A 26789-nucleotide genomic window follows, 5' to 3' on the forward strand; every position below is an offset into this window, starting at 1 on the left:
CCCTAAGCTCTGATCCTAGAATTGCCCCTGCTTAGAGATAAAACACCTAAAAACTGTGATCCAACTCTTGCATTTAGGACAAATTTATGAGGGGATTTCCCTAATGTTGAGTTCCTGTTGAAGTATACAAAGAAGTACTTTAAGTTTGTTTCCTTTTATTTTGTTTAAAATGCATTACACAGCAGCCTACCTGTGCTCTGAGCCCCCATTGACTGTAGTAAAATTAAATAAACTAAATGATTCTGCCATATACCCAAACACAGTTCTAAGTATTATAAAAAATATGCTGACATTCAAGATTTATGTTATTTTATAACATTAAGTTATTTTCACAATAAAAATATCATTTTTCAATGTATTTTTTCTAAATATGTTTAATATCAGTATAAGTTCTCAATGATTAGAGTTGAATATGAAGGCTCTGATCTGAGACTCATTAACTTATGTAAGGGAACTACTCTTTTGTGTTGCTGCTGATAGACTCACAGTAGTTTATGTTAGCTAACTACCCATACGGAAAAGAAATAGTAAAAACTTATATGTGATTACTCATGAAAGTGGCCACTTTCATGAGTAAATCATATAAGGCTTACATGATTTACTCATGAAAGTGGCCACTTTCGCATTACTTTCATACATTGTTTTAGTAAGTATCCAAAACATACAAGTTTCATTATATAATTTTTCAAGGGATCTTATATCTGTTTTCACTCTTATAAGAGATAGCTCAGTGGAGAGAAAAAAAAAAGGGGGGGGGGAGTGTTGGGGCTTAAAAGCAGTCTAAGGGGGGCACATTTGTATAGCTCCTGGCTGCAACAATAAGTTTTATATTAAAAAAACTAAATAAAAAGAGAGCTTGAATGAGTCACTGACTGTCTGATTACACCCTAAAATTAGAAGAATTATATGGCAAGTTGTAATTGTCAAATACAGTGATGATTCAGCTTATAAGTTTCAAATGATTGAAAATAAAATTGTAAACAAGGAAACCAAGAATCTTCAGTTTGTAACAGCTCTATTTAATGTGTACTATTTAAAAATATATCAGAGATAACATAAATACAGCAAAAAATCTGAACCTTCAATGTTTAGGAAGTCAGGACTTCCTTGTGTTAAGTTCCTCTTAAAGTATAAAAAAGAAGTACTCTGTAAATTAGCATAAAGTTTTTACATTTGTTTTTTTTAAACCAGCTGGTAACATTACAGAGCAAACTACCTCTGCTCGGAGCCCTCATTGGCTGTAGTAAAATTAAATGAACAAAAATATTTTGGTATAATCCCAAACACAGTTCAGAGTATTCAAAAAATATGCAAATATATTTTCTGTATTTTTATTTGCTTTAGGAAAACATTACATTCACCAATACAGTATTTTGATAGGTCAAACCCACAACTTCCCAAGTCTAAAGTCATAAAATTAATGACTCGAGTCTGACTCGAGTCCAAGTCATGTGACTCGAGTCCACACCTCTGAAAACATTACATTCACCAATACAGTATTTTGATAGGTCAAACCCACAACTTCCCTGAATGACAGATAAAAATAGCAATGGCAGTTTTATTTCAGGCACTTCAAAGTTTTCTTCCCTACTTGTCACGATCTGAGGAGACAGACTGTGCGGTGGTGTGTGTGGTGGACCCAGGTGCGAACACAAGAGAGTAGACCGGAGTAAACTTAAGCTGAAAGCGAGCCTTTATTATGGCTGATGACAGGTCTCACACAAAGCAGAAACACCGTGACTAAACTCAACTTAACTAAACTGGGAAACAGATACTGATAAACTAAGAAGACTCAAAGGACCATGATGATGAGTGTAAAGCCTGGCCGTGAGGACATGGAGGGTGGGAACACAGACGACGTGACACAGACTGCATGAAACACAGAGACTAAATACACATGAGGGATGATCAGGGGAAGTGGCCACACATGGGAGCACATCTGACACACATGAACCTAAAGACAGGACAGGAGAAGTGAAACTAAATACACTGACATTGAATACAGAGTTTCAAAGTAAAACAGGAAACATGGAGATTAGACATGACATGAACTAAACATAACCCCGCAGACATGACGCATGACAGGTAGACGCATGAACCAGGGAGACTGAGTACAGGGAGATGACATAAACAACTAAGAAACAAAGGGCTAAACAGCACCCTAGAAATTAACTAGACGAACTAAGCTAAAGCATAAATGAAAACAAAAGATACATAAAACTCCTCAACACTGGATCACACGACCCAGGACCATGACACTACTGATACAAAATAGAGTCAGAAAACAGTGCAGCAAGGAAACAACATCATTCCACAGCCTCAGAAAAAAAAATTGAGGATGGCTGAAGATACCAGCAGGAGGATGGCACTGGGACCAATTGGAATAGCGCTGTTACACAGGTTCCCTTCACAGCAAGACACAGGCCCAACACATAATGCACTGGTTTGGCAGCCCTTTGTAACTACATTAAGATCTGTAAGACATGAGGGGAAAATTCTCAGACAGAAACTTTACAAAGCATGATGTGACCAAGAGCCAGCAGACATTCAGCATTTAGTTTTAGATAGAGCTTGTGATATGTGATAACATCTCACCTACTACTTTGAGAGAGAAACAACGGTCGAAGGCGAAAGCACAAGCTTTGGTGTCTATGCAGGACTTAGGATCGGCAGCTGTGCATGTGTAGCATCTTAATCCACATACTATAGAAATAAAAACACAATTTCACACACATTAGAAATTATTGAGAGTTTTTTATGCCCTTTGAGAGAGTTGCCAGAAATTGGGTCATATATAAGAAGTGAAATCTTAAGAAGTCTTCTCAGTCTGTAAAATATTCCTCTACTGACCACAAAATAAGTAAATATGTTTGTATTTTTAAGCCTGTTTTCTATGCCCCAATATTTACCAAGAAATGACTCCTTTAAAGTCTGCTGTATTCTACATATCTTTAAAACCACAAACAGTTGGTTTTAAAGATATTTTTCTTACCTGCAGACAGAGTCACACTCAGGATCAGAGCTCCATAAAGCTGCATCATGAACTCAAATTGCTGATCAGTCTCGTGAGAGAAAAAGCTGCTGCTAATCTTTTCTTTCTCAGCTCAACTTTCATGTTTGCTTTCAGAACCTGAGCTTTTGTATCTCTTCAAAGAGCCTCCTACCAAGTGATCCATATAACCACGCCCCCTCACTGTCAGTCACTGTGAGTCATAGCCAAAGGACAGGAAAGCTTCCTCGTATAATTTAATAACAATAAATAAAAACTTCTATTTAGATAGCCCTTTTGAGATAACCCAATATTGTTTTACATTTAAAAAGCTTTAAAACAGGACAGTAGCATAAGTGTGAAGTTTATGCATTCCCCACAAGAACAGATTCTCGATTCCTATACTTCCGAGTGCTGAGCCTTTCTTTCTTAGCTCAACTTCCTAATTTCTTTTCAGACCTGAGCATTTGCATCTCTTCAAAAAGCCTCCTAGCAAGTGCCCAAATAACCACACCCTGTTAAATGTCAGCACTGTCAGACTATCAATTTATGGAAGGGAAGACAAGAACTAAGATTATGCAAAAACAAAATAAAAAGAAAGCTTGAATGAGTCACTGACTGTCTGATTACACCCTAAAATTAGAAGAATTATATGGCAAGTTGTAATTGTCAAATACAGTGATGATTCAGCTTATAAGTTTCAAATGATTGAAAATAAAATTGTAAACAAGGAAACCAAGAATCTTCAGTTTGTAACAGCTCTATTTAATGTGTACTATTTAAAAATATATCAGCGATAACATAAATACAGCAAAAAATCTGAACCTTCAATGTTTAGGAAGTCAGGACTTCCTTGTGTTAAGTTCCTCTTAAAGTATAAAAAAGAAGTACTCTGTAAATTAGCATAAAGTTTTTACATTTGTTTTTTTTAAACCAGCTGGTAACATTACAGAGCAAACTACCTCTGCTCGGAGCCCTCATTGGCTGTAGTAAAATTAAATGAACAAAAATATTTTGGTATAATCCCAAACACAGTTCAGAGTATTCAAAAAATATGCAAATATATTTTCTGTATTTTTATTTGCTTTAGGAAAACAAACATTACATTCACCAATACAGTATTTTGATAGGTCAAACCCACAACTTCCCTGAATGACAGATAAAAATAGCAATGGCAGTTTTATTTCAGGCACTTCAAAGTTTTCTTCCCTACTTGTCACGATCTGAGGAGACAGACTGTGCGGTGGTGTGTGTGGTGGACCCAGGTGCGAACACAAGAGAGTAGACCGGAGTAAACTTAAGCTGAAAGCGAGCCTTTATTATGGCTGATGACAGGTCTCACACAAAGCAGAAACACCGTGACTAAACTTAACTTAACTAAACTGGGAAACAGATACTGATAAACTAAGAAGACTCAAAGGACCATGATGATGAGTGTAAAGCCTGGCCGTGAGGACATGGAGGGTGGGAACACAGACGACGTGACACAGACTGCATGAAACACAGAGACTAAATACACATGAGGGATGATCAGGGGAAGTGGCCACACATGGGAGCACATCTGACACACATGAACCTAAAGACAGGACAGGAGAAGTGAAACTAAATACACTGACATTGAATACAGAGTTTCAAAGTAAAACAGGAAACATGGAGATTAGACATGACATGAACTAAACATAACCCCGCAGACATGACGCATGACAGGTAGACGCACGAACCAGGGAGACTGAGTACAGGGAGATGACATAAACAACTAAGAAACAAAGGGCTAAACAGCACCCTAGAAATTAACTAGACGAACTAAGCTAAAGCATAAATGAAAACAAAAGATACATAAAACTCCTCAACACTGGATCACACGACCCAGGACCATGACACTACTGATACAAAATAGAGTCAGAAAACAGTGCAGCAAGGAAACAACATCATTCCACAGCCTCAGAAAAAAAAATTGAGGATGGCTGAAGATACCAGCAGGAGGATGGCACTGGGACCAATTGGAATAGCGCTGTTACACAGGTTCCCTTCACAGCAAGACACAGGCCCAACACATAATGCACTGGTTTGGCAGCCCTTTGTAACTACATTAAGACCTGTAAGACATGAGGGGAAAATTCTCAGACAGAAACTTTACAAAGCATGATGTGACCAAGAGCCAGCAGACATTCAGCATTTAGTTTTAGATAGAGCTTGTGATATGTGATAACATCTCACCTACTACTTTGAGAGAGAAACAACGGTCGAAGGCGAGAGCACAAGCTTTGGTGTCTATGCAGGATTTAGGATCGGCAGCTGTGCATGTGTAGCATCTTAATCCACATACTATAGAAATAAAAACACAATTTCAAACACATTAGAAATTATTGAGAGTTTTTTATGCCCTTTGAGAGAGTTGCCAGAAATTGGGTCATATATAAGAAGTGAAATCTTAAGAAGTCTTCTCAGTCTGTAAAATATTCCTCTACTGACCACAAAATAAGTAAATATGTTTGTATTTTTAAGCCTGTTTTCTATGCCCCAATATTTACCAAGAAATGACTCCTTTAAAGTCTGCTGTATTCTACATATCTTTAAAACCACAAACAGTTGGTTTTAAAGATATTTTTCTTACCTGCAGACAGAGTCACACTCAGGATCAGAGCTCCATAAAGCTGCATCATGAACTCAAATTGCTGATCAGTCTCGTGAGAGAAAAAGCTGCTGCTAATCTTTTCTTTCTCAGCTCAACTTTCTCGTTTGCTTTCAGAACCTGAGCTTTTGTATCTCTTCAAAGAGCCTCCTACCAAGTGATCCATATAACCACGCCCCCTCACTGTCAGTCACTGTGAGTCATAGCCAAAGGACAGGAAAGCTTCCTCGTATAATTTAATAACAATAAATAAAAACTTCTATTTAGATAGCCCTTTTGAGATAACCCAATATTGTTTTACATTTAAAAAGCTTTAAAACAGGACAGTAGCATAAGTGTGAAGTTTATGCATTCTCCACAAGAACAGATTCTCGATTCCTATACTTCCGAGTGCTGAGCCTTTCTTTCTTAGCTCAACTTCCTAATTTCTTTTCAGACCTGAGCATTTGCATCTCTTCAAAAAGCCTCCTAGCAAGTGCCCAAATAACCACACCCTGTTAAATGTCAGCACTGTCAGACTATCAATTTATGGAAGGGAAGACAAGAACTAAGATTATGCATCAGATTCTTGCCAAATACTTTAAATCATCCATCCATCCATCTTCATCCGCTTTATCCGAGGCCGGGTCGCGGGGGCAGCAGCCTAAGCAGAGAAGCCCAGACCTCCCTCTCCCCAGCCACCTCCTCCAGCTTATCCGGGGGAACACTAAGGCGTTCCCAGGCCAGCCGAGAGATATAATCTCTCCAGCGTGTCCTGGGTCTGCCCCGGGGCCTCCTCCCGGTGGGCCATGCCCGGAACACCTCAGCCAGGAGGCGCCCAGGGGGCATCCTTGTCAGATGCCCGAACCACCTCAGCTGGCTCCTTTCGATGTGGAGCAGCAGCTGCTCTACTCTGAGCCCCTCGCAGGTGGCCGAACTTCTCACCCTATCTCTAAGGGAGAGGCCAGCCACCCTTCGGAGGAAGCTCATTTCCGCCACTTTTATCCACGATCCTTTCTTTCGGTCACTACCCACAGCTTGTGACTATAGGTGAGGGTAGGGGCGTAGATCGACCGGTAAATTGAGAGCTTCACTTTTACACTCAGCTCCCTCTTCACCACGACGGACCGGTGCAGCGTCCGCATCACTGCAGCCGCAGCACCAATCCATCTGTCGATCTCCGGCTCCCTTCTCCCATCACTTGCGAACAAGACCCCGAGATACTTGAACTCCTCCACTTGGGGCAGGAACTCATCCCCGACCCGGAGTGGGCGCTCCACCCTTTTCCAGCTGAGAACCATGGCCTCAGATTTGGATGTGCTGATCCTCATTCCCGCTCCAATGAAATTTATACATCCTTTCTTTCCTGTAAAATACTTGAAGCTATTCACTAATGAACAAATACTAACACTTAAGACTTTTATGTTAACACTTCAATTTTGTTTCTCGTTTCCCTTAAATCTGCAGTTGCTAAACTCTTGATCAACTGCTTTTCAAGTATTACAAGGAATTGTTAAGTATTGTTAGGTACTGATACAGAGAATCAGAAAAAAATAATAATCCTTAAGTAAAATATGTCCCCTTAATGTAGAAGAATTGCATAGTGTTGAAAAATGACACCATAAATCTTATGAGAAGCTATAAGCTTCCAATAAAGCTGGAAACAAGATGCTTGAAACTTCAACTTGAATCAGATCAACTTTATATAAAAATGAAAGCTAAAAACTGTTATTTGAAGCTTCGTGTTTAGGAAATATTTAAGTGGTGACTTTCTCATGTCGAGTTCCTCTTACTGACCTAAAATTCACCCTTTTCTCCACTCCTACTTTGATTCCTACTTTGCTTAAGTAAAATGAAATAAACAAAAGAAATCCTGCCTTCTTCTCAATCCCAGTTCAAACTACTGAAATAAACATGCAAATATATTTTCTGTTTGCATTTTCATTTGCTTTAAGAAAAACATTGCATTCAAGCAATACATAATTTGAATTCCTCAAAGTCTGAACTTCTCTAAGTGACAGATGAAAATAGCAGTAACAGTTTTTGTTTCATTTTATACGTCTGTGAAGGTTCTCAGTCATCCAGGTCATCGTAGTCAAAGGAGCTTGCAAAGAAAAGCGTCTGGACTTCTTTAAGTTGCTTGAAGACGTTTCACCTCTCATCTGAGAAGCTTCTTCAGTTCTAAGGTCAAATGGTGGAGAGTCCCAGATATAAACCTAGTGGGAGTGACCCCCCACAGAGGGACAAAAGGACCCTCTGATGATCCTCTAATCGCCTGAGCCAAGGTGGGAAACTGGGCGTGGGTCCCAATCAGCCAGAGTTTCGGGTGTGTTCATTGTGAAACCTGGCCCCACCTTATCATGCGAATTCCTGAGGTCAGATGGCCCAGGATTATAGATGGCAGACAGTTGGTGTCGTAAACCACCGCCTCTGTTCAAAGATGGTCACTCACAGTGGACATAGATGGCTTCTTTCACTCCTCTTTCAAACCATCTGTCCTCTCTGTCCAAAATGTGAACATTGGCATCCTCGAAAGAGTGTCCTTTATCCTTAAGATGCAGATGGACAGCTGAGTCTTGTCCTGTGGAGGTGGCTCTTCTATGTTGTGCCATACGCTTGTGAAGTGGCTGTTTGGTCTCTCCAATGTAGAGGTCTGGGCATTCCTCGCTGCACTGTACAGCATACACCACGTTGCTAAGTCTGTGTTTTGGAGTTTTGTCTTTCGGGTGAACCAGTTTCTGTCTGAGAGTGTTGCTGGGTCTGAAATACACTGGGATGTCATGCTTGGAGAAAACTCTCCCGAGTTTTTCTGATACACCGGCTACATACATCTCATTTCACTCCAAAGCTGTTTCTTTCATCCTTAGTTCTACAAAATAAAATCAGAAAAAAGTGCAGCATGGAAAGATCATTCCAAAAGCCTCAGAAAAGGAATTTGATGATGCCTGAGGATAACAGCACCAGGATGGCACTGGGCGCTGTTACACAGGTCGTCTTTATAGCAAGTCATAAAGAAAAGTTATAAATCAGGCCAAAACATAATGCCAATACCAAGGTAGCCCTTGGTGACTATGTTAGCACCTGCAAGACATGAGGGGAAAACTTCCAAAACGAGTGAACTACTCACTGCCAATTCTGACAGACTAACAACGGTTGGAGATGACAGGACAAGATGTGGTGTTTGTGCAGGGTTTAGGGTCCGCAACTGTGCACCTATAGCACATTAATCCGCGTGCTGTAGAATGAAGCAGAACGCAATGTCAGACAATTTCATACATTTATAATAACTAGAAATATGTTTCTTTCGTTTTCATTTTGATTTGCTTTTTTTTTATTTGTTATCCTTTTTTTCACTTTAAAATCTGGGATCAATGTAACACCCGTAAAACTAAACAGTTGTTGTTTGCTGTTCGCTTAAGCTAGTATTATAACTCATTATTGACCTGCTAACTTTGTGTTTACTTAACCTTTTAGTTTCCTTCAAGCTTTTAAGATCATCTTTAAACCCCACTACATTTCTTTATCTGTCAAGGCACGCATGACCATCATGAAATATTTTTCTTATTGACAGACAGTCACACACAGGATCAGAGCTCCATAAAGCTGCATCATGAACTCAGATTGATGATCAGTCTTGTGAAAGAAAAATCTGGTACTCCCTTTCTTTCTTAGCTCAGTTTCCTGTTTAGTTGTCAGTACCTGAGTATTTGCATCTATTCAAAAAGCTTCCTACCAAGTAACCTAACCATGACCCTGTACGTGAAATCACTGCACACACCCACTGTTTTTCATAATGAAGACATGAAGCAAGATAATGCTATAGAAGGTTACTGAATAAAATATCATGGGAAACTTGGAAATTGCAAAGAAAAGGAAATGTGACGTCACAAGTTTTTTTCATAGTAAAATATAAATTTCATCGCTTTTTTCCACAAGCTGTGTTTAATTTACATACATTTATACAAATACAGTTTAATTTGATCAGATCAGATTTTTGTTCATTATGCTTTGGAATGAAAAGTTGTTTTTCAGTCTGTTGGGATTTTTTTTTTATCAGCTAGGCTAAAGTATCTTTTTTTGTCAAGGGTGGGGGTGTTTCCAGGGCAAACTCTGGCAGTTAAGTTCTGAACTGCTGTCGCTTTTCCAGGGTTTTATTAGGCAGAATAAACAGTACATCACTGCAGGTCGTGATGAAGGCCTGAATGAGGGTTTCAGCTGCAGAGTCTTTAGGTTGTAGAAGGCAAATTTAGAGATGGATTTGATACAGTGGGGCAAAAAAGTATTTAGTCAGCCACCGATTGTGCAAGTTCCCCCCCCCCCCCCCCCAAAAAAATGATGACAGAGGTCAGTAATTTGCACCAGAGGTACACTTCAACTGTGAGAGACAGAATGTGAAAAAAAAAATCCATGAATCCACATGGTAGGATTTGTAGAGAATTTATTCGTAAATCAGGGTGGAAAATAAGTATTTGGTCACCTCAAACAAGGAAAATCTCTGGCTCTCACAGACCTGTAACGTCTTCTGTAAGAAGCTTTTCTGTCCCCCACTCGTTACCTGTATGAATGGCACCTGTTTGAACTCATAATCTGTATAAAAGACACCTGTCCACAGCCTCAAAGAGTGAATAGTGAATCTACAATAGGCAAGCAGCTTGGTGTGAAAAAATCAACTGTGGGAGCAACCATCAGAAAATGGAAGACATACAAGACCACTGATAATCTCCCTCGATCTGGGGCTCCACGCAAGATCTCATCCCGTGGGGTCAAAATGATCATGAGAACGGTGAGCAAAGATCCCAGAACCACACGGGGGGACCTGGTGAATGACCTGCAGAGAGCTGGGACCAAAGTAACAAAGGTCACCATCAGTAACACACTACAACGGCAGGGAATCAAATCCCGCAGTGCCAGACGTGTGCCGCTGCTGAAGCCAGTGCATGTCCAGGCCCGTCTGAAGTTTGCCAGAGAGCACATGGATGATACAGCAGAGGATTGGGAGAATGTCATGTGGTCAGATGAAACCAAAGTAGAACTTTTTGGTATAAACTCAACTCGTCGTGTTTGGAGGAAGAAGAATACTGAGTTGCATCCCAAGAACACCATACCTACTGTGAAGCATGGGGGTGGAAACATCATGCTATGGGGCTGTTTTTCTGCCAAGGGGACAGGACGACTGATCCGTGTTAAGGACAGAATGAATGGGGCCATGTATCGTGAGATTTTGAGCCAAAACCTCCTTCCATCAGTGAGAACTTTGAAGATGAAACGAGGCTGGGTCTTCCAACATGACAATGATCCAAAACACACCGCCCGGGCAACAAAGGAGTGGCTCCGTAAGAAGCATTTGAAAGTCCTGGAGTGGCCTAGCCAGTCTCCAGACCTCAACCCCATAGAAAATCTGTGGCGGGAGTTGAAAGTCCGTGTTGCTCGGCGACAGCCCCAAAACATCACTGCTCTCGAGAAGATCTGCATGGAGGAATGGGCCAAAATACCAGCTACTGTGTGTGCAAACCTGGTAAAGACCTATAGTAAACGTTTGACCTCTGTTATTGCCAACAAAGGTTATGTTACAAAGTATTGAGTTGTATTTTTGTTATTGACCAAATACTTATTTTCCACCCTGATTTACGAATAAATTCTTTACAAATCCTACCATGTGGATTCATGGATTTTTTTTTCACATTCTGTCTCTCACAGTTGAAGTGTACCTCTGGTGCAAATTACTGACCTCTGTCATCATTTTAGGTGGGGGAACTTGCACAATCGGTGGCTGACTAAATACTTTTTTGCCCCACTGTATGTGATGAGACTGACAGGGTGGAGTCCAGGTTGAAATTAGGAGTGCCCTACATCAGTGAGGCCAGCATAGTTAGCTTGGTGGTCAAAGAAGATAAAATGGGAGAATGTTTCAAAAGCTGCTGAAAGTGCCAGAAAAATGAGGACGCTGATGTGGTCTGATTTTTAATCTTGATGAGAGAAGTTTTGGTGCTGTTCAAAAGGTTCATGAAGAGGCACGCTTTGCTGGAGTTGCGCAATGACTGTTTTTTTCCAGGATTTTAGTGATGAATGTAAGGTTTCAAATTGGGCAGAGGTTACTGTGGTCTTCAGGGTCCACACCAGGTGTTTTGAGAATGGGGAGACAGCAGCTATTTTATTTAACAGAAACTCTCTTTATATGGAGCTATTGCTCATGTCAACTATGATGGGCCACAGGGTGGTTAGGCAAGACTTGACTATGGTTTTTGGCAGATGGAAGACTTGACTTGACTTGACCTCCCTCTCCCCAGCCACCTCCTCCAGCTTGTCCGGGAGAACACCAAGGTGTTCCCAGGCCAGCTGAGAGATATAATCTCTCCAGCGTGTCCTGGGTCTGCCCCGAGGTGTCCTCTCAGTGGGACATGACTTTTCCAGGAGCTATCCTTATCAGATGCCCAAACCACCTCAACTGGTTCCTTTCGAGGTGACGGAGCAGCGGCTCTACTCTGAGCCCGTCCTGGATGGCTGAACTCCTCACCCTATGTGTAAGGGAGAGGCCAGCCACCTTTCAGAGGAAGCCCATTTCTGCTGCTTGTATCCGTGATGTCGTTCTTTCAGTCACTACTTACAGCTCATGACTCATAGCTGAGGATAGGGGCATAGATCGACTGTGGCTGCGAACCATTCCAGTGCAAGCTGGAGGCCATCAACTGATGAAGTTTTATGGTAAAAAAAAATGTATATTTTAGAAACGTAGTTTTATTTTTCTACTGCCTTGACTCCCCCACTACTCTCCCCGTTTTAGAAGGGTTTCCCTTCTGATAGAACTGCGTAACATATAGATTAAAAAAGCTTTATTTTGTGAAAAACTGAAATCTGGAAATTTAAGTTGTTTCCTATTATGTTTTTACATTTATAGATTAGAAAGATAGATAGAAGGAAGAGAAGCAAGAGGAGGAACCGTCATGGAAGGACAAGTACCTCCACGGTATGTACCTCAGCAGGTGGAGGATGTGGCTGAAATCCAAAAATCCTATCAGTGGCTGGACAAAGCTGGACTGAAAGACAGCACAGAGGCACTAATCTTGGCAGCACAGGAACAAGCTCTGAGCACAAGATCCATAGAGGCAGCGGTCTATCACATCAGGCAAGATCACAGGTGCAGGCTGTGTAAAGATGCCCCTGAGACAATCCAGCACATAACAGCAGAGCGCAAGATGCTAGCAGGAAGGGAATACTGTACATGCAACGCCATAACCAAGTGGCCAGCATTGTATAGAGAAACATCTGTGCTGAGTATAGCTGGAAGTCCCAAGGTCAAAGTAGAGGGTGGTCCAGAATTACCTTGCTAAGATCCTGTGGGATCCTTCCTTCCAGATGCAGACGGAAAACATGGTGATAGCTAACCTGCCAGACATAGTAGTGGTTGACAAGCGGAGGAAGACGGCTGTAGTGATAGCTTTAGCAACACCGAATGACAGCAACGTCAGGAAGAAGGAACATTAGAAGCTGGGCTTAGAGAAGAGCTGGAGAAGATGCGGACAGTTGTGGTAACAGTGGTTCAAGTGGTAATCGGAGCACTAGGTGCAGTGAGCTTGAAGGATAGACCAACGAGACAGGAATTTTTGAATAAAAAAAATAAATGTATTCTATGCATCAAATAAACAGAAGACCGGATGCATCATTTATAGATAAAATTTTTCTTTTTCCTTTTTTTTCTTTTTCTTTTTTTGTGTCCCGTTTGGATCTTTAGCCATCAGAATTGTTGTCTTAAGGCCAAGAAAGATGCCAAGCGGATTTATTTTACCAAGTGGATCATCATGGCCTTGCCATATTGGTCCATTTGATTGACCTTTATTATAATTATGTATTTATTTTATTTTCAGTTGCTACAAACGGGACAGACATGACTGGGGGATAGGACAGGGAGAAAGAATGAAAGAAAGAGAGGGAGAGAAAGAAAACCAGAGGGGAGAAGAGACTGTGAGAAAGTGGGGAAGAAAGAAAAAAACAAACAAAACACCTGGATCACCTGTATGGAGAAAAAAAAAACAGAAGAGAAAGCAAACAAAAAAAGAGCAACATAATAAATACAGCACCATCACGATAAACTAGCTAGCAGTAGATAACAGTAGATACTGAATATTAAACGATATTGTGCAGCACGCAAGATAGACAGCGCACAATGTGCTTAGAGGCAGCAGCCAAGAAAGGTGTAGTCCACGTCTGTGAACACCCGTGTGTACACCTGTGTGCATACCTGTGTGGATCAGCATGCTTGTATTCCAAAGGTTTCTCCATGTAACGATCTGCTAGGGAGTGTGGGGAGCCATAGCCCCGTCCCCCAGGGCATGAAGCAGGTATGGAGGAGATCCAGGCCCCCGACATCCAGAGGCCCCAGAGTACGAGGACCCGAGGAGGACCACCAAAAGGGGGGGGAACCGTGCCACCCTTCTGGGAAGAGCTGAGTAGAGCCCCAAAGAGGTCACCCAGCAGCTACGGAGCAGAGGCCAGAGGGGGTTGCAGTGGCGTGCCCGCAGGCTCTGCCGGCAGCTGTGCCAGAGGGACCGAGCTTCAGGCCCAGAGGCCTGAGGGCACCCCACCCCCCGGAAGGGGCCCAGCCGGGCCACAGGCACCAGGCCCCGCCAATCGGCCACCAGGCTACATAAATGAGCGCCCAGCCCCAGTCGACAAGGACCACCAACACACCAACGTCTGAGGGCATCAGCCACCGGCAGGGAGTGTGGTGAGGGGAGAATTTTGCTTTCTAATTATACCGTCTTCATTTTCACTTCTCACTCTGGCTTCATTGGTTCATATTTCTGCACTGAATTCATCTGCAACAACTGCAGCAACACAACAGCAAACCAACCAAATGAGAGCTGGTGCACATTCTGTACGAGCTTATTGTATTTTTCTGACTTTTGTATTCTAATGGTTTAAGTTTCAGTTTAGGTTATTTTTGGCTTTCCAATTTTGCAGTTTATTCTCTGTGAGGTTCCTCTTGTGTGTTTGTCTCACCCCTGTTTTGCCTATGTGAGTCTGTCGTGTCATCTGCTTTTTTGTCTCACTTCCCCGCGTGTAGGCGTATTGACTCTCGCGTTTCCTGTGTGTCCCTCTCTCTTACTCACTCCCTTGCCCTTTTTGTGTCTTAGTGAGAGAAATCTGAAACAGCTGCAGTTAAAACATATCAATCAAAAAATATACAAAGGTATTTTCTGGTTGCGTTTTTATTCGCTTTAGGAAAACTTAACGCTGAAGCAATACAGTATTTGAATAGGACCCTGAATTCATTTGACTAAGATCAAAATGTCAAGGACAATTTTGCTTCAAATGATGGTACACAAAATGTATTTATTCTTCAGTTGTACAAAATGAAAGCAGAAAGCAGGACAAAAACAGAAAAACAACATCATTCCACGGCCTCAGAAAAGAAATTTGAGGATGGCTGAAGATACCAACAGTAGCAAAGCACTGGGACCAGTTGGAGCAGTGCTGTTACACAGGTCCCCTTCACAGCAAGCCATAGCACCACCACAAATTGCACTGGTTTGGCAGCCTTTTGTAACCAAGTTATAACCTGCAAGACATGAGGAGAAAACTCTCAGAAACCACTTCAAAGCATGCTGTGTAGCATCACTGTGCATGCTTGGGCTTCTCAGTTATCAAGTCTGATGTGAGAAAACGACTCACCGTCTACTCTGAAAGAGAAACAACGGTTGAAGATGACGGCACAAGATTTGCTGTCTATGCAGGATTTAGGATCAGCGGCTGTACATGTGTAGCATCGTAATCCACATACTATAGAAACAAACAACACACTTTCACATGTCCTTGTAATTATTTCTGGGTTTATATTTCCATTTTATACCTCTTGATGAGAGCTGGAAGAAAATGGGAAGTGAAAAAAAATAAAACAGGAAATCCTTAAAGTTTTGCATAAAGCAAATACTAATTAAAACTTAAACAATTGTTTTTAAACGTATTAAATAATTTCTATAACAACTAAACTCTTCATATATAATTTAACAACATATATAATTTGTCTGTTTCTGTTTCCTCACAGTCTGGCCATTGAGGTTTTTAACTTTCCCTTTCCTTACAGGCTTTAAGACCACCATTAACAATCGATACATTTGTTTATCTGTCAAAGCACACAGGACCAACATGAAATATTCTCTTACCTGCAGACAGAGTCACACACAGAATCAGAGCTCGATAAAGCTGCATCATGAACTCAGTTTGATAATCAGTCTTACAGGGAAAAAAGCTGTGGCTAAGCCTTTCTTTCTTAGTGAAACTTTCACTGTTTTGTTCTGACAATCTGAGAATTTGCATTTCTTCACAAAGCTTTCTAAGAAGTGACCTGAATAACAGTGGCCCCTTAAGTGACCTCACTGCCAGACTCACCATTTTTGGAAATAGAGGCGAGAACTAGGGCGTTACAGCCAATAGGACTGCTCCTGACTAAGCATCACTTATATAAAAAAAAAATATGTGTAAAACTTGAGTTTAAATGGTTTTATTTTCATAGTTAAAAAAAAAGAAATTTCATAAGAAAAGTCTGTTTACTGAAATACAGTTTTGTTTTTCTTTGTTTTTCAATAAGCAGCTGAAAGGTGCTGATGAGACAAATCTAAAGGAAGTTTCAACACAGACCATCAGTATTGTATCACTGATCTCATGACTGCTCAGAAGGAAGAACGAGTTTGACACCTACTGGTATTTTTAGACGTCCGTTGTCTTCACTGTTGCTGTTTGGTCCGTTTTAGGAAATGATCATGGTTTGTATTAAATTCAGAAGGCAAACTCAACTTTTCCATCGATCTTATTTTTCCCGTGAGATGTAAAAAAAGATTTTTATAAAGCCTATATTTCAAAATCAGCAAAAAAAACCTGAACACAGTGGTCATTACTAACGATCACAAAACAAAGTTCGGAGATAAGACTTTCACGTTTAGATTCCAATTTTTTTCTTAAAGAAAAATGAGATTAGATTAGATTCTCTCTTATTTTACCTTGGGCTTCATTTAATGTTCTTCTCAGTTTGTCCTTTAGCGCCCTCAGGCTGTCTTTTTCTGCAACAACAAAACACATGGGCTATAGAGGAAACGATTCAAAGGAGTCTTCAGCTGGCATGTCAGTGTTAGTGAACCAGCTTTGCACTTGAGTGCAAGCCTTGCGAGTCCAAGCCCATCCAAAAATGCCTCTTCAGCTGAATGCTATTCTGATGTGCTTTTATGCTACAAATACAATTAAATCTTAAAGTCTGACAATGAAAGTCTTAAACACCCACACTGCCAATAAATCAGCGCAGTTACAACAAGGCTCAATCTAATAATTCTGTTTAAAGTATATATTATGGTATCCACAGTGATAAAGATAAAGCATGATTGTGGATATTAGCCCACCACTGAAGCTCAGCAGCTAAGACTTGCATTTACCTTGCTGGTTCTGATCCTACTTTGGAGTGAAAAAGCAGCCATTCAATCAAAACATTAAAAGCAAATTGAACTGTGCTGATTCTGAACCTGTTTGCAGTTTGGTATTTCTGGCTATAGCTCATTAAGTGCACCACACATTTATGGGGCTAATATAAATACCAGTTCTGGACATGATTTAGAGGAGACTGCTTATTCTTAAATGTCTTGTGTATTCTGTCAAATAGTTTAATTGTGTTTAGTTTATTAAAAATTTTAATAAACCACATAATTAGGCACTCCTCTTCAGCTGCTCCTTAAAATCACATGGCAGCACCTCAATACATTGAGGCGTGTAAACATGGTCAAAAACACCTGCTGAAGCTCAAATCCAACATCAGAATGGAGAAAAAGAAAAAGATTATTTAAGTGACTTTAAACACCTTGTTGAGGTCAGAGGAGAATAGCCAGACTGACTGCTTTAGGCTGATAGGAACAACAGCAAGTCGAAAAACCAACTGTTACAACTAATGTATGCAGAAGGGCAACTTTCAATGCACAAAGCAGATGGGCTACAGCAGCAGAAGAGCACGCTGGGTCTGTCAGCTTTGCAGCATAATGTGAAGCTGACAAATCTTCCACAGCTGTGTAATGCTAACATAGACGGAAGTCTCAAAGGAATGTTTGCAGAACCTTGTTGAATTTATGTAATAGAGAATTAAGGCAATTCTGAAAGCGTGCCTAACCAAGTACTGCTCAGATATACTTACTGAAGTAGCTGGTGAATGCATCACCTCCTCAGTATCATTGTAAATGCACACTTTGCGTACTTGTAAATGTTTATAGCAGTTTATCATCTTATTTGGCCATGAAACCCTTTACCATCTGCAGGTGTGAGGTGTATGAGGAAATGAAAACTTTCCTGATAAAACCTTTTGAGATACTGAGAAATGAGCCAAGTGTCTGTGTGCAGTCATCCTCTTACATCGTGTGTTTCTCTCTTTCTTCCAAAATGAAACTGTTCAGAGCTCTGATCCTGTTTTTGACTCTGTCCTCGGGTAGGCTGTATGTTAAAATTATTATATGAATGAATTTCTTTCCATTTAGTAAAACTGTAAATGACACAAAGGTAATCGAAGGATAGCAAGACCACCTTGAAAAGCACAACTGAACCATGATTGTTAAGTGATAGAGAAAATTTGCCATTTATCAAATTTTCTCTTTCTCCTTTGTTTTTCTTGCTGAACGTTTTCTGGGAATTAAAAATAAAGTTGCTTTATTCTAAAAATGAAAGTGTGAAGTGAACATTAAAGATATAGTACTCAAGTTGTGATTAGTTATCACACAAAAGAAATGCTTTCTTCCAGATCTACTAAAAAATAAAACAAATAGAAAACCTTCATGACTGTCTTCCTGCGATAAAGAGGATAATCCAGGTTAATATTTGAGTCAGTGTTACCAATAGGTCACTTAGACCACGGCTGGCTAAACAATAAAAACACAGATCACTCCAGTCTTCCTCCTTCAGATCTGATTCAAGGCCAATTTACTTTGAGACTGCTAAGTTCCTGTGTTTACGTACCCGGTGACCTTGTGTGAATTATAGCTCCACCTATTATCTGTTCTCCCACTTCACACTTGTCTTTCCAATCTTTTTAATCAAATTTTGATTTGATCTAAACTTGACAGAAATATTGCCAAACCATGTAGTGATAACATAACGGATGATAAATTCAACATTTATCATTTACCTATAAAATAGTAACATGATGTATTTATCCACTGGATGGACCCTTTTTACACAATACAAGCGCTGTCTAATTGGCCCACACACATACTCCATGTGATGTAACTTAAATGGTTCACTAGCTTGTGTGTCAGTCCTATGAGCTGCTGTGAAGGGAACTTGTCCCAACTGGTCCCAGTGGTATGTTTCTGCTAGTTTCTTAATCATGTTTTACTTTGTTCTTAACTAAAAATTACAATCCAGGAATAATAAATGATTTTCTAACAATGTAAAATATATCAGTTACTGTTCTGTCAGGTATATATTCAATAAAATCAGAATAATACTTTGATTGCTGAATTGTTTAACTACTTGTGTTCTGCATTTTGTATCATTAAATAAAAAGAGTTTTGTGATGAGCTGTAAATAAATAAATAAAAACAGGACAGAGCAAATATGAGCATTTTGCAGAATGATACTTTTGCAGTATCATTCCTGTGTATCTTAGCAACAGTGATTATTCGGTAGCATTAACTTCTTTTGTGAACATATTGCACAAGTGCAGATGTGCACATAAATGAAAGTAATATTGAGTCCACTCAGAGTGACCTGAACTTCTCAAGAGGGGAGGGGCTTCAGTACCATGCTACTCACTTTCTGAGAAACTGAAACTGAAGAGCTGAACAAAGCCTACTTAACCTGTCCTCCTCGCACATCGTGTACTTCTTTCTTATTCTCACCATGAAGCTTCTTGGAGCTCTGATCCTGGTATTGAGTTTGTCCACAGGTAAGAGCAGTTTATGATTGGTTTGTCTTGTTCTTTACCAGATAATCAGATACTCACTGGTCATTTCAGCTCTTCTATTTTTATACTAAACTGTAAGAGACATGAAACTGAAGAGAGGTTCAGATCACCTTGAAAAGCACATCTGAACCACAATTCTTCTGTGATGTGAAAAAAAAAGAAAGAATAAATTTTTAAAAATGGATGACTTTGTAACTTTTGTACTATTAAAAGTTTGATTTAAAATACACTATAGTCATGTGCAGATGCAAAACTATTTAAAAATGCCTTTACAAATCAAATTATGGAGCTCACTGTATTTTGTAATAGAAACGGCAGATCCTGAAGGCCCTTTTACATATGACACGGCATGCCCAGCGCTGCGCTCTACAAACACATTCATTTCTATTGCTTAGATCGCAAAGGGCTATTTACCTGCATATACTCTATAGATCTGCAGGGTATTATTTTATCTAATCTGGGTTATTATTGTTGGGTTATTATTATTGTCTTTGGGATTTTTAAAAAATAAAACTCCTGGTCCAGTTCTATTTTCTTTCTCTCTCTCTTTTTTTTAATTTCCTGGTGCATTCTCTGAGCTGTGGTACCACAAACTTTATAAGAAGCCTTTTCTCTGAATGAAAAAAAGCTTTTCTGGATCTCATTAAGACATCTGCAGTCTAATGGATGATGCTTTGTATTTGGAGAATCTTCATTGATGAATGACAGCTGTCTTTGTTTCTCTGCAGCATGTGGATTAAAATGCTACGTATGTGCACTCTCTGACCCTCACTCCTGCACTGATGTCTTAACTTGTCCTGCTGGTATGGACCGATGTTTCAGCCTTACTACAAGCGGTAAGTTGTTCTGCAGTGTATTAAGAAGTGTTTAAAGCTGTAAATCATACATTTTATGAGCTGAAACTGAGGTTTTACCATCATGTCTTACAGGTACCGTCACTAAGAGCTGCATAAACAGTGTCTTATGTGTCAGTCCTATGAGCTGCTGTGACGGGAACTTGTGCAACAGTGCTATACCAACTGGTCCCAGTGCTATGCTCCTGCTGGTGTCTTCAGCCATAATCACCATCTTCCTCTGAAGCTCTGGAACAACTACATCTTAATCATGTTTTACTTTGTTCTTCACCAAAATCTACAATCCATGAATAATTTTTAAAAAACTAACAATGTAAAAGATGTTATTTACTGTACTGTTGGTTATATTTTCAGTATAATCAGAATAATGCTTTGATTTGTTTAATTAAATCGAAAACAGATTTGTTGTTGCTGTAAATTTAAAATAAAAAAACAGGACAGATAAAATATGAGCATTTCTTATAATTCATGTGGCTGGTTGATAAGGATGGACAAAGCTCACTTTAAGATTTTCAAACTCCATAATGTTTGGGACAAAGATGCAATTTTTGTAGTTTTACCACAGTTTTCATTTAAATCAGTCAATATGTGACTGAAGTGCAGGCATCCAGCTTTCTCTGAAGGAGGCAGGACTATCATTGTCAAAGTCGAGGTACCTGATTGTCAAGAGATATTTTCATGAATACAGTACATATACTGAGAATTTACAATAAAGTGCAAACAACTAGTTACACTTAAGAAAAGGAAGGTCGAATTAGACTTTGCCAAAAAAAAAACATCAAAAGGAGTCTGCACAGTCTGAAAAATTCTATGCAGATGAAACCAAAGTGAACTCATACAAGAATGATGAGAAGAGAGAAGTTTGGAGAAGATAAATGTTTCATAATGTAAAACACATCATCTGTCAAACATGGTGGAGGAAATATTACAGCTTTTATGGCTACCAGTGGATCCAGGTCACCAATTCTTATTCATGGTGTGATTGCTAAAAGAAGCAGCAGGATGAATTCTGAAGTGTGCAGTGCTGCACTCAGATTCAGGCAAGTTCTTGTCAGCTTTTTGAATGTTGGTTTAATTTGATGTTTTTGATTTATATTTAAGTCCTTGAGGTTAAGTAGTTTATTTTCTATTATACCAAAGTTGCGGTTATAGTTTATAGTTTTTCAGATTCCCCTTGTGTCTTCTACCCCTGTGTTTCAAGTTTCCCTCACCCTTCATGTGTTTCATGTTTGTGTGTCTTATGTTATCAAGTTCGTGTTGTCATCTCTGCATTCCATGCTGTTTCCTGTTTTATTGTGAAAGTCCTTGTTCTGTGTGCAGTGTGTCCAGTTTTGCTTCCCCTTGTCTCGTTAGGTCTGATTTGTCCCAGCTTTGTTCCCACCTGTTCCCCATCCCCTCATTATCTCTCTGTGTATTTAAGTCCTCTGTCCTCTTTTGTTCAGTATCAGGCTGTCTGTTGTCTGTTGTGTTACGGGTCCATGTTCCCGGTGTCGGTGTATCCATGCAGCGGTTCATGTGTTGGGTTTTTTATGTTTAGTTTCCCCAGTTTAGGTTATTGTTTATTCTCGTCTTTGTTTGCCTTATGCATTACTTTGTATTTCTTCATCAGCGCATTAAACGGCTCACTTTTTCTTAATACTCAGGTTTTGGTTCCACGTTCCTTTGTGTCTGCATTTTGGGTCCACTCTTCACAAATGTTTACAGTCTGCTTTGGCAAACTGTGACACTTGCTTCATCCAAGTATTAAAAATCATGCCAGTTCGTCCAGTTAATTTTGAAAAGTATTACATGTGGAATATGTGCTAGTGATGGGTCGGTCGCGAACGAAATGGCTCTTAGAGCCGGATCTTTGAAGTGAACGATGCGAGCCGGCTCCTTATTGGGAGCTGTGGGTTTTTTGTTTTGTTTTTTTCCTTTCTCTTGCCCTCTCTTTCACTTTTTTCGCTTCACGCTGCAAGTCACCCTTGTGTTTGCGCTGAGCAGAGATGGCAAACAGAGCCTTGTGTTTGCACCCCTCCCCCCTCTGCTCAGCGCTGAGCTGAGGGGGCAGGGCGGTAGTTACACTCACAACAGCAGTAGCACACAACAAGAACAGGAGGGAGAGGGAAAGAAAGACAGCCGGGAGCAACAACAAGAGTCAACACAGTCACATTGGAAAGGTACAGTAAAGAAAATGAGTGACATCAAGAAATGTAGCAAAGTCTGGAGCCATTTCAATCTTACTGACAAAACAAAGGCAGAGTGTAGAGTCTACAAGAAAAGGATATCATATAGAGCTGGCTCCACAAACAACATGCACAGGCACCTAAGAACTGTCCACCCATCAGTGCAATGGGAAGATAAAACACAGTCAGTTGAGTGTGATATTAATATTTCTAAATGCCAACCTTTCCCGTAATTAAAGATCTTGGTGTTCTTTTTTCCCCGTTTTTTTTTCCATATTTTAATTTATATTTTATTGTCTTGTGGTTTGCAGTGTTTTGTGTTGTTTCACTTTAAATTTGTTTAAAAGGAAAAAGCTGAAAATTTAAGTAGTTAAAAGTTGAAATGTATGAAATGTAAATAGTTGGTTTTTGTACTTTATAATTTATTTATTACATTTTATGTGGAGTGAATAAATAAAAGTAGATTTACAGTGGCCCCTAGAGACAAAGCACGTACAAACTCCAAAACACAACGGAAGTGCTCCAGGATGCTAGGGGCCGTGTTGAGCTTTTGTTACCTAGTGGCTACACAAGCCAGGAAGTACCAACATTCGGATTGGGTGTGTGGTAGTAACAGGTAAATTAAGTTGTTTTTTTTTTTATTATTATGTATTAATACAAAAACAATAGACAATGTAAGTGATCTAGGTAGCTCTGTTTTGGAAGTTCAGTTAACGCTAGAAATGTGTTTTGGAGTTTACGCGTTTCGTCTCTAGGGGCCCCCATAAATATTTATATATAAACATACATAAAGAAAACCACGTTTTTTTACATTACTAATTCCTTTTGTGCATAATTTTATATTGTTGTCCATAATTAATTCATTAAATCAACAAAACAACCTGATGAGCCGATTGGGAGCCGAAAGAGCCGGCTCTTTTTAGTGAGCCGAGCCGAAAGAGCCGGTTCTCTAAAAAGAGCCGGAAATCCCATCACTAATATGTGCACTGTGCTTCACCAAAGTCTTTATACAGGAAGGTCTCTCCACCAGGCAGAAACTTTAGAATGCCTCAAGGTACTTATGTGGGCAGTCAATGAATGAATAATGAATGAATGAATATGAATATGAATGAATATGAATGAATAATGAATATTCTTTATTGTCATTGTCACAGGTACAATGAAATTGAAAGATGTCTCTGGTCAGTGCAACATCACAAAAGATAAATACTTAATTAAATACTTAAAAACTATAATGATAGGATATAAAAGATAGAAATACATATAAAATACAGTATTCTCATACCGTAGATACACCCAAGCAATCCAGGCCTAAGGCCCCATACAGACACTCAACATACGACCTAGTTGATATATCACTCAAACAATCAATCACTCAATCAATTTGTTAGCGCATCCAACAAAACATGTCTGAAAGCATTCCAACATCAAGGGCACAAATGACAACAGGGGCAATGAAAGTCATCTACTTTTAGTAGCATTGAGACATGATATTGCAATTGGGTAGAAACTGTGTTTGAGTCTGTTAGTCCTTGTGTATGTTGTTCTATACCGTTTACCTGAAGGCAGCAGTTCGAACATGGAGTGTCCAGGGTGTGAGGTGTCCTTTATGATGTTATGGGCTCTTTTGAGGCAGCGGGAACTGTGTAGGTCTTTCAGTTTGAGGAGAGGGCAGCCGATTGTCCTTTGGGCAGCGTTGATTACTCCCTGGAGTGCTTTCCTCTGAGCCACTGTGCAGCTAGCGTACCATATGCCTATGCAGTACGTTAGTATGCTTTCGATGGAGGCTCTGTAGAAAGACACCAGCAGTCTCTGTGTGATGTTGTTCTTCCTAAGCACTCTCAGAAAGTACAGTCTCTATTGTGTCTTTTTCAGTAGCTCAGAGGTATTCACACTCCAGGATAGGTTTCCCTCTATGCTGACTCCCAAGAAGCGGAAGTCTGCCACCCTCTCCACACAGTCGTCGCTGATGATTAGTGGTTGGATTTCTGTCTTGTGTCTTCTGTAGTCAATTATGAGTTCTTTGGTCTTTTTCGTGTTTAGGAGAAGGTTGTTATCCTTGCACCATGAAGACAGCCGCTCCACCTCATCTCTGTAGGCAGACTCATCTCCCCCAGATATGAGCCCCACCACAGTAGTGTCATCTGCGAACTTTACAATGGCGTTGCTCTGGTGGGCGGGGGTGCAGTCGTGTGTATAAAGCGAGTAGAGCAGTGGACTAAGCACGCAGCCCTGTGGCGACCCAGTGCTTAGATTTAGGGCTGGAGATGCGTAACATCCCACTCTCACTCTCTGTCTGCGGTCGGTGAGGAAGCTATTGATCCACTTACAGGTGCTGTGAGGAAGCCCTAGGTCTTTTAGCTTGGCGTCCAGTTTGTATGGAAGAATGGTGTTAAATGCCGAGCTATAATCCACAAAGAGCATACGCACATAGCTTCCTTGCCTCTCCAGATGTGTTAATGCTACATTGAGTGCTGTTGCTATGGCGTCCTCTGTCGATCGGTTTGCTCTGTAGGCAAACTGGTGTGGGTCAAGGCTGCTGGGTAGGGCTGCTGTAATGTGGTAACGCACAAGTTTCTCAAAGCACTTCATCACCACCGGGGTTAGTGCCACTGGTCTATAGTCATTTAGGCTAGAGATATGAGATTTCTTGGGCAAGGGTATTATGGTGGAGGTCTTGAGGCAGGGTGGGACGTTTGACTGTTCAAGGGATTGGTTAAAAATCCTGGTGAAAATATAGGCAAGCTGGTCTGCGCAGTCTCTCAGCACACGTCCTGGTACGCCATCTGGGCCGGCTGCCTTCCTCGGGTTAACAGCCCGCAGGGTGCGCCTCACTTCATGCTCCTCCAGAGAGATGATGGTACTGCTGCTGTGGGCTGTATGGTGTAGCTGTTCCTCTGAGGCATAGGGTGCAGTGACCTCAAAGCGTGTGAAGAAGATGTTCAGCTCCTCCGCCAATGCTGGGTCACCTTCAGCCATACCTGATTTGGACTTGTAGTTTGTCAGCTGCTGGACACCCTGCCACACCAGCCGGCTGTTCTTACTCTCCAGGTGGTTCTCGATCTTCTTCCTAGTCCGCCTTGGCCTTCTTAATGCCTTTTTTCAGGTTGGCTCTAGCCCTACTGTAGCTCTCCCTGCTTCCGGACCTGAAGGCGCTGTTCCTCTCTTTTAACAGCTGCTGGACTTCCCGGGTCATCCATGGCTTTTGGTTGGTGTAAACCCGGATCTGCTTGTCTACTGTGACAGTGTCTATACAGTGTTTGATGTAACAGAGGACACTGTTTGTGAACATTTCCAGGTCTTGATGTTGGAAGATATTCCAGTTGGTTCTGTCAAAGCAGTCCTGTAGCTGTTGAGAAGCGCCCTCTGGCCATGTTGTTATAGTTTTAGTGATGGTCGACGCAGTTTTCCTGATTGGGGCATATGCAGGAATTAGGAGCAGGGATAAATGGTCAGATTGGCCCAGATGTGGTAAGGGTCTTGCCCTGTAGCCCTTCTTGATGTTGGACTAGACATCTACATTTGTCACATTTCACCTCTAAAATAAGGGTTTTAAACTCTTCTCTGAAAGACTGTTTGCAGTCTCTCTCCTATATTGTCTTGGGTTTCATTTAATCATGTTCTTTTCAGTTCTGTGCTCTAGCACTATCAAGGGGTTTTTCTCTGCAACAACACATCAAATCAGCTATCAAGGAAACCATTCAATAGAGTCTTAAACTGGCATGGCTCCATGTCAGTATTAGTGAGTCCAAGGGCGTAGATTTGGTTTTGGCATTGGTGGGGACGGATGATTCAACCACTGAACCCTGCCCTGTTTCTTTTTTTTTCCCTTTTTGTCTTTGCTTCTTGATTTTAAAAAAAAAGGAGAAATATACTTGCCTACATATGCTATTCTGCGTGCTTTTAAACCATTTAAAATTACAGTTCATAGTTTTATATGTGAATTATATAATGTTAAATTACTATTAAACAAATGACTGACTAAGTATTTTAGGCTTTAGTTTACTCTAGCTATATTCCATATAAATCAGGTATCATACAAACATAAAAAATAGCTTCAAATACAGTCATGACAATAAAAGAATATGACTTTAAGAACTTAACAACATTACTTCAGTTATACTACACCAACATCTGTTATATTTTGGCACTAAGGAAACACTGAATGACCTGGTGGTTTTTGTCCATAAAACTACTCATCTAAGATTACCACAAAGTAAAAGATCTCTCAGCAAAATTATGC

The 26789-nt window shown here is 40.4% G+C and overlaps 1 protein-coding gene and 3 long non-coding RNA genes across 4 annotated transcripts; 2 read left to right on the top strand and 2 right to left on the bottom strand.

Annotated features, from left to right (window-relative positions):
* The first annotated feature begins 1129 nt into the window (after positions 1-1129).
* Positions 1130-1955, top strand: LOC145432431 (uncharacterized). Its single transcript, XR_013912725.1, has 2 exons — positions 1130-1380; positions 1509-1955. It is a non-coding gene; the product is annotated as an uncharacterized LOC145432431 (long non-coding RNA).
* Positions 1956-4286: 2331 nt separating this feature from the next.
* Positions 4287-5745, bottom strand: LOC113034427 (uncharacterized). Its single transcript, XR_013912462.1, has 3 exons — positions 5604-5745; positions 5207-5314; positions 4287-5085 (listed from the first exon to the last, which is right to left on the bottom strand). It is a non-coding gene; the product is annotated as an uncharacterized LOC113034427 (long non-coding RNA).
* Positions 5746-14790: 9045 nt separating this feature from the next.
* On the bottom strand, positions 14791-16096 carry LOC145432183 (uncharacterized). The gene is made up of 3 exons (XR_013912463.1): positions 15761-16096; positions 15270-15377; positions 14791-15156 (listed from the first exon to the last, which is right to left on the bottom strand). It is a non-coding gene; the product is annotated as an uncharacterized LOC145432183 (long non-coding RNA).
* Positions 16097-18928: 2832 nt separating this feature from the next.
* LOC113034247 (uncharacterized) lies at positions 18929-20828 on the top strand. Its single transcript, XM_080308806.1, has 3 exons — positions 18929-19509; positions 20256-20363; positions 20457-20828. Exons 1-3 carry the CDS (start codon positions 19464-19466, stop codon positions 20603-20605), a joined length of 303 nt encoding a protein of 100 aa, XP_080164932.1. The 5' UTR covers positions 18929-19463; the 3' UTR covers positions 20606-20828.
* The last annotated feature ends 5961 nt before the right edge of the window (positions 20829-26789 follow it).

This window comes from Astatotilapia calliptera, chromosome 12 (genome assembly GCF_964374335.1).
Source record: "Astatotilapia calliptera chromosome 12, fAstCal68.1, whole genome shotgun sequence".
Lineage (NCBI taxonomy): Eukaryota > Metazoa > Chordata > Actinopteri > Cichliformes > Cichlidae > Astatotilapia > Astatotilapia calliptera.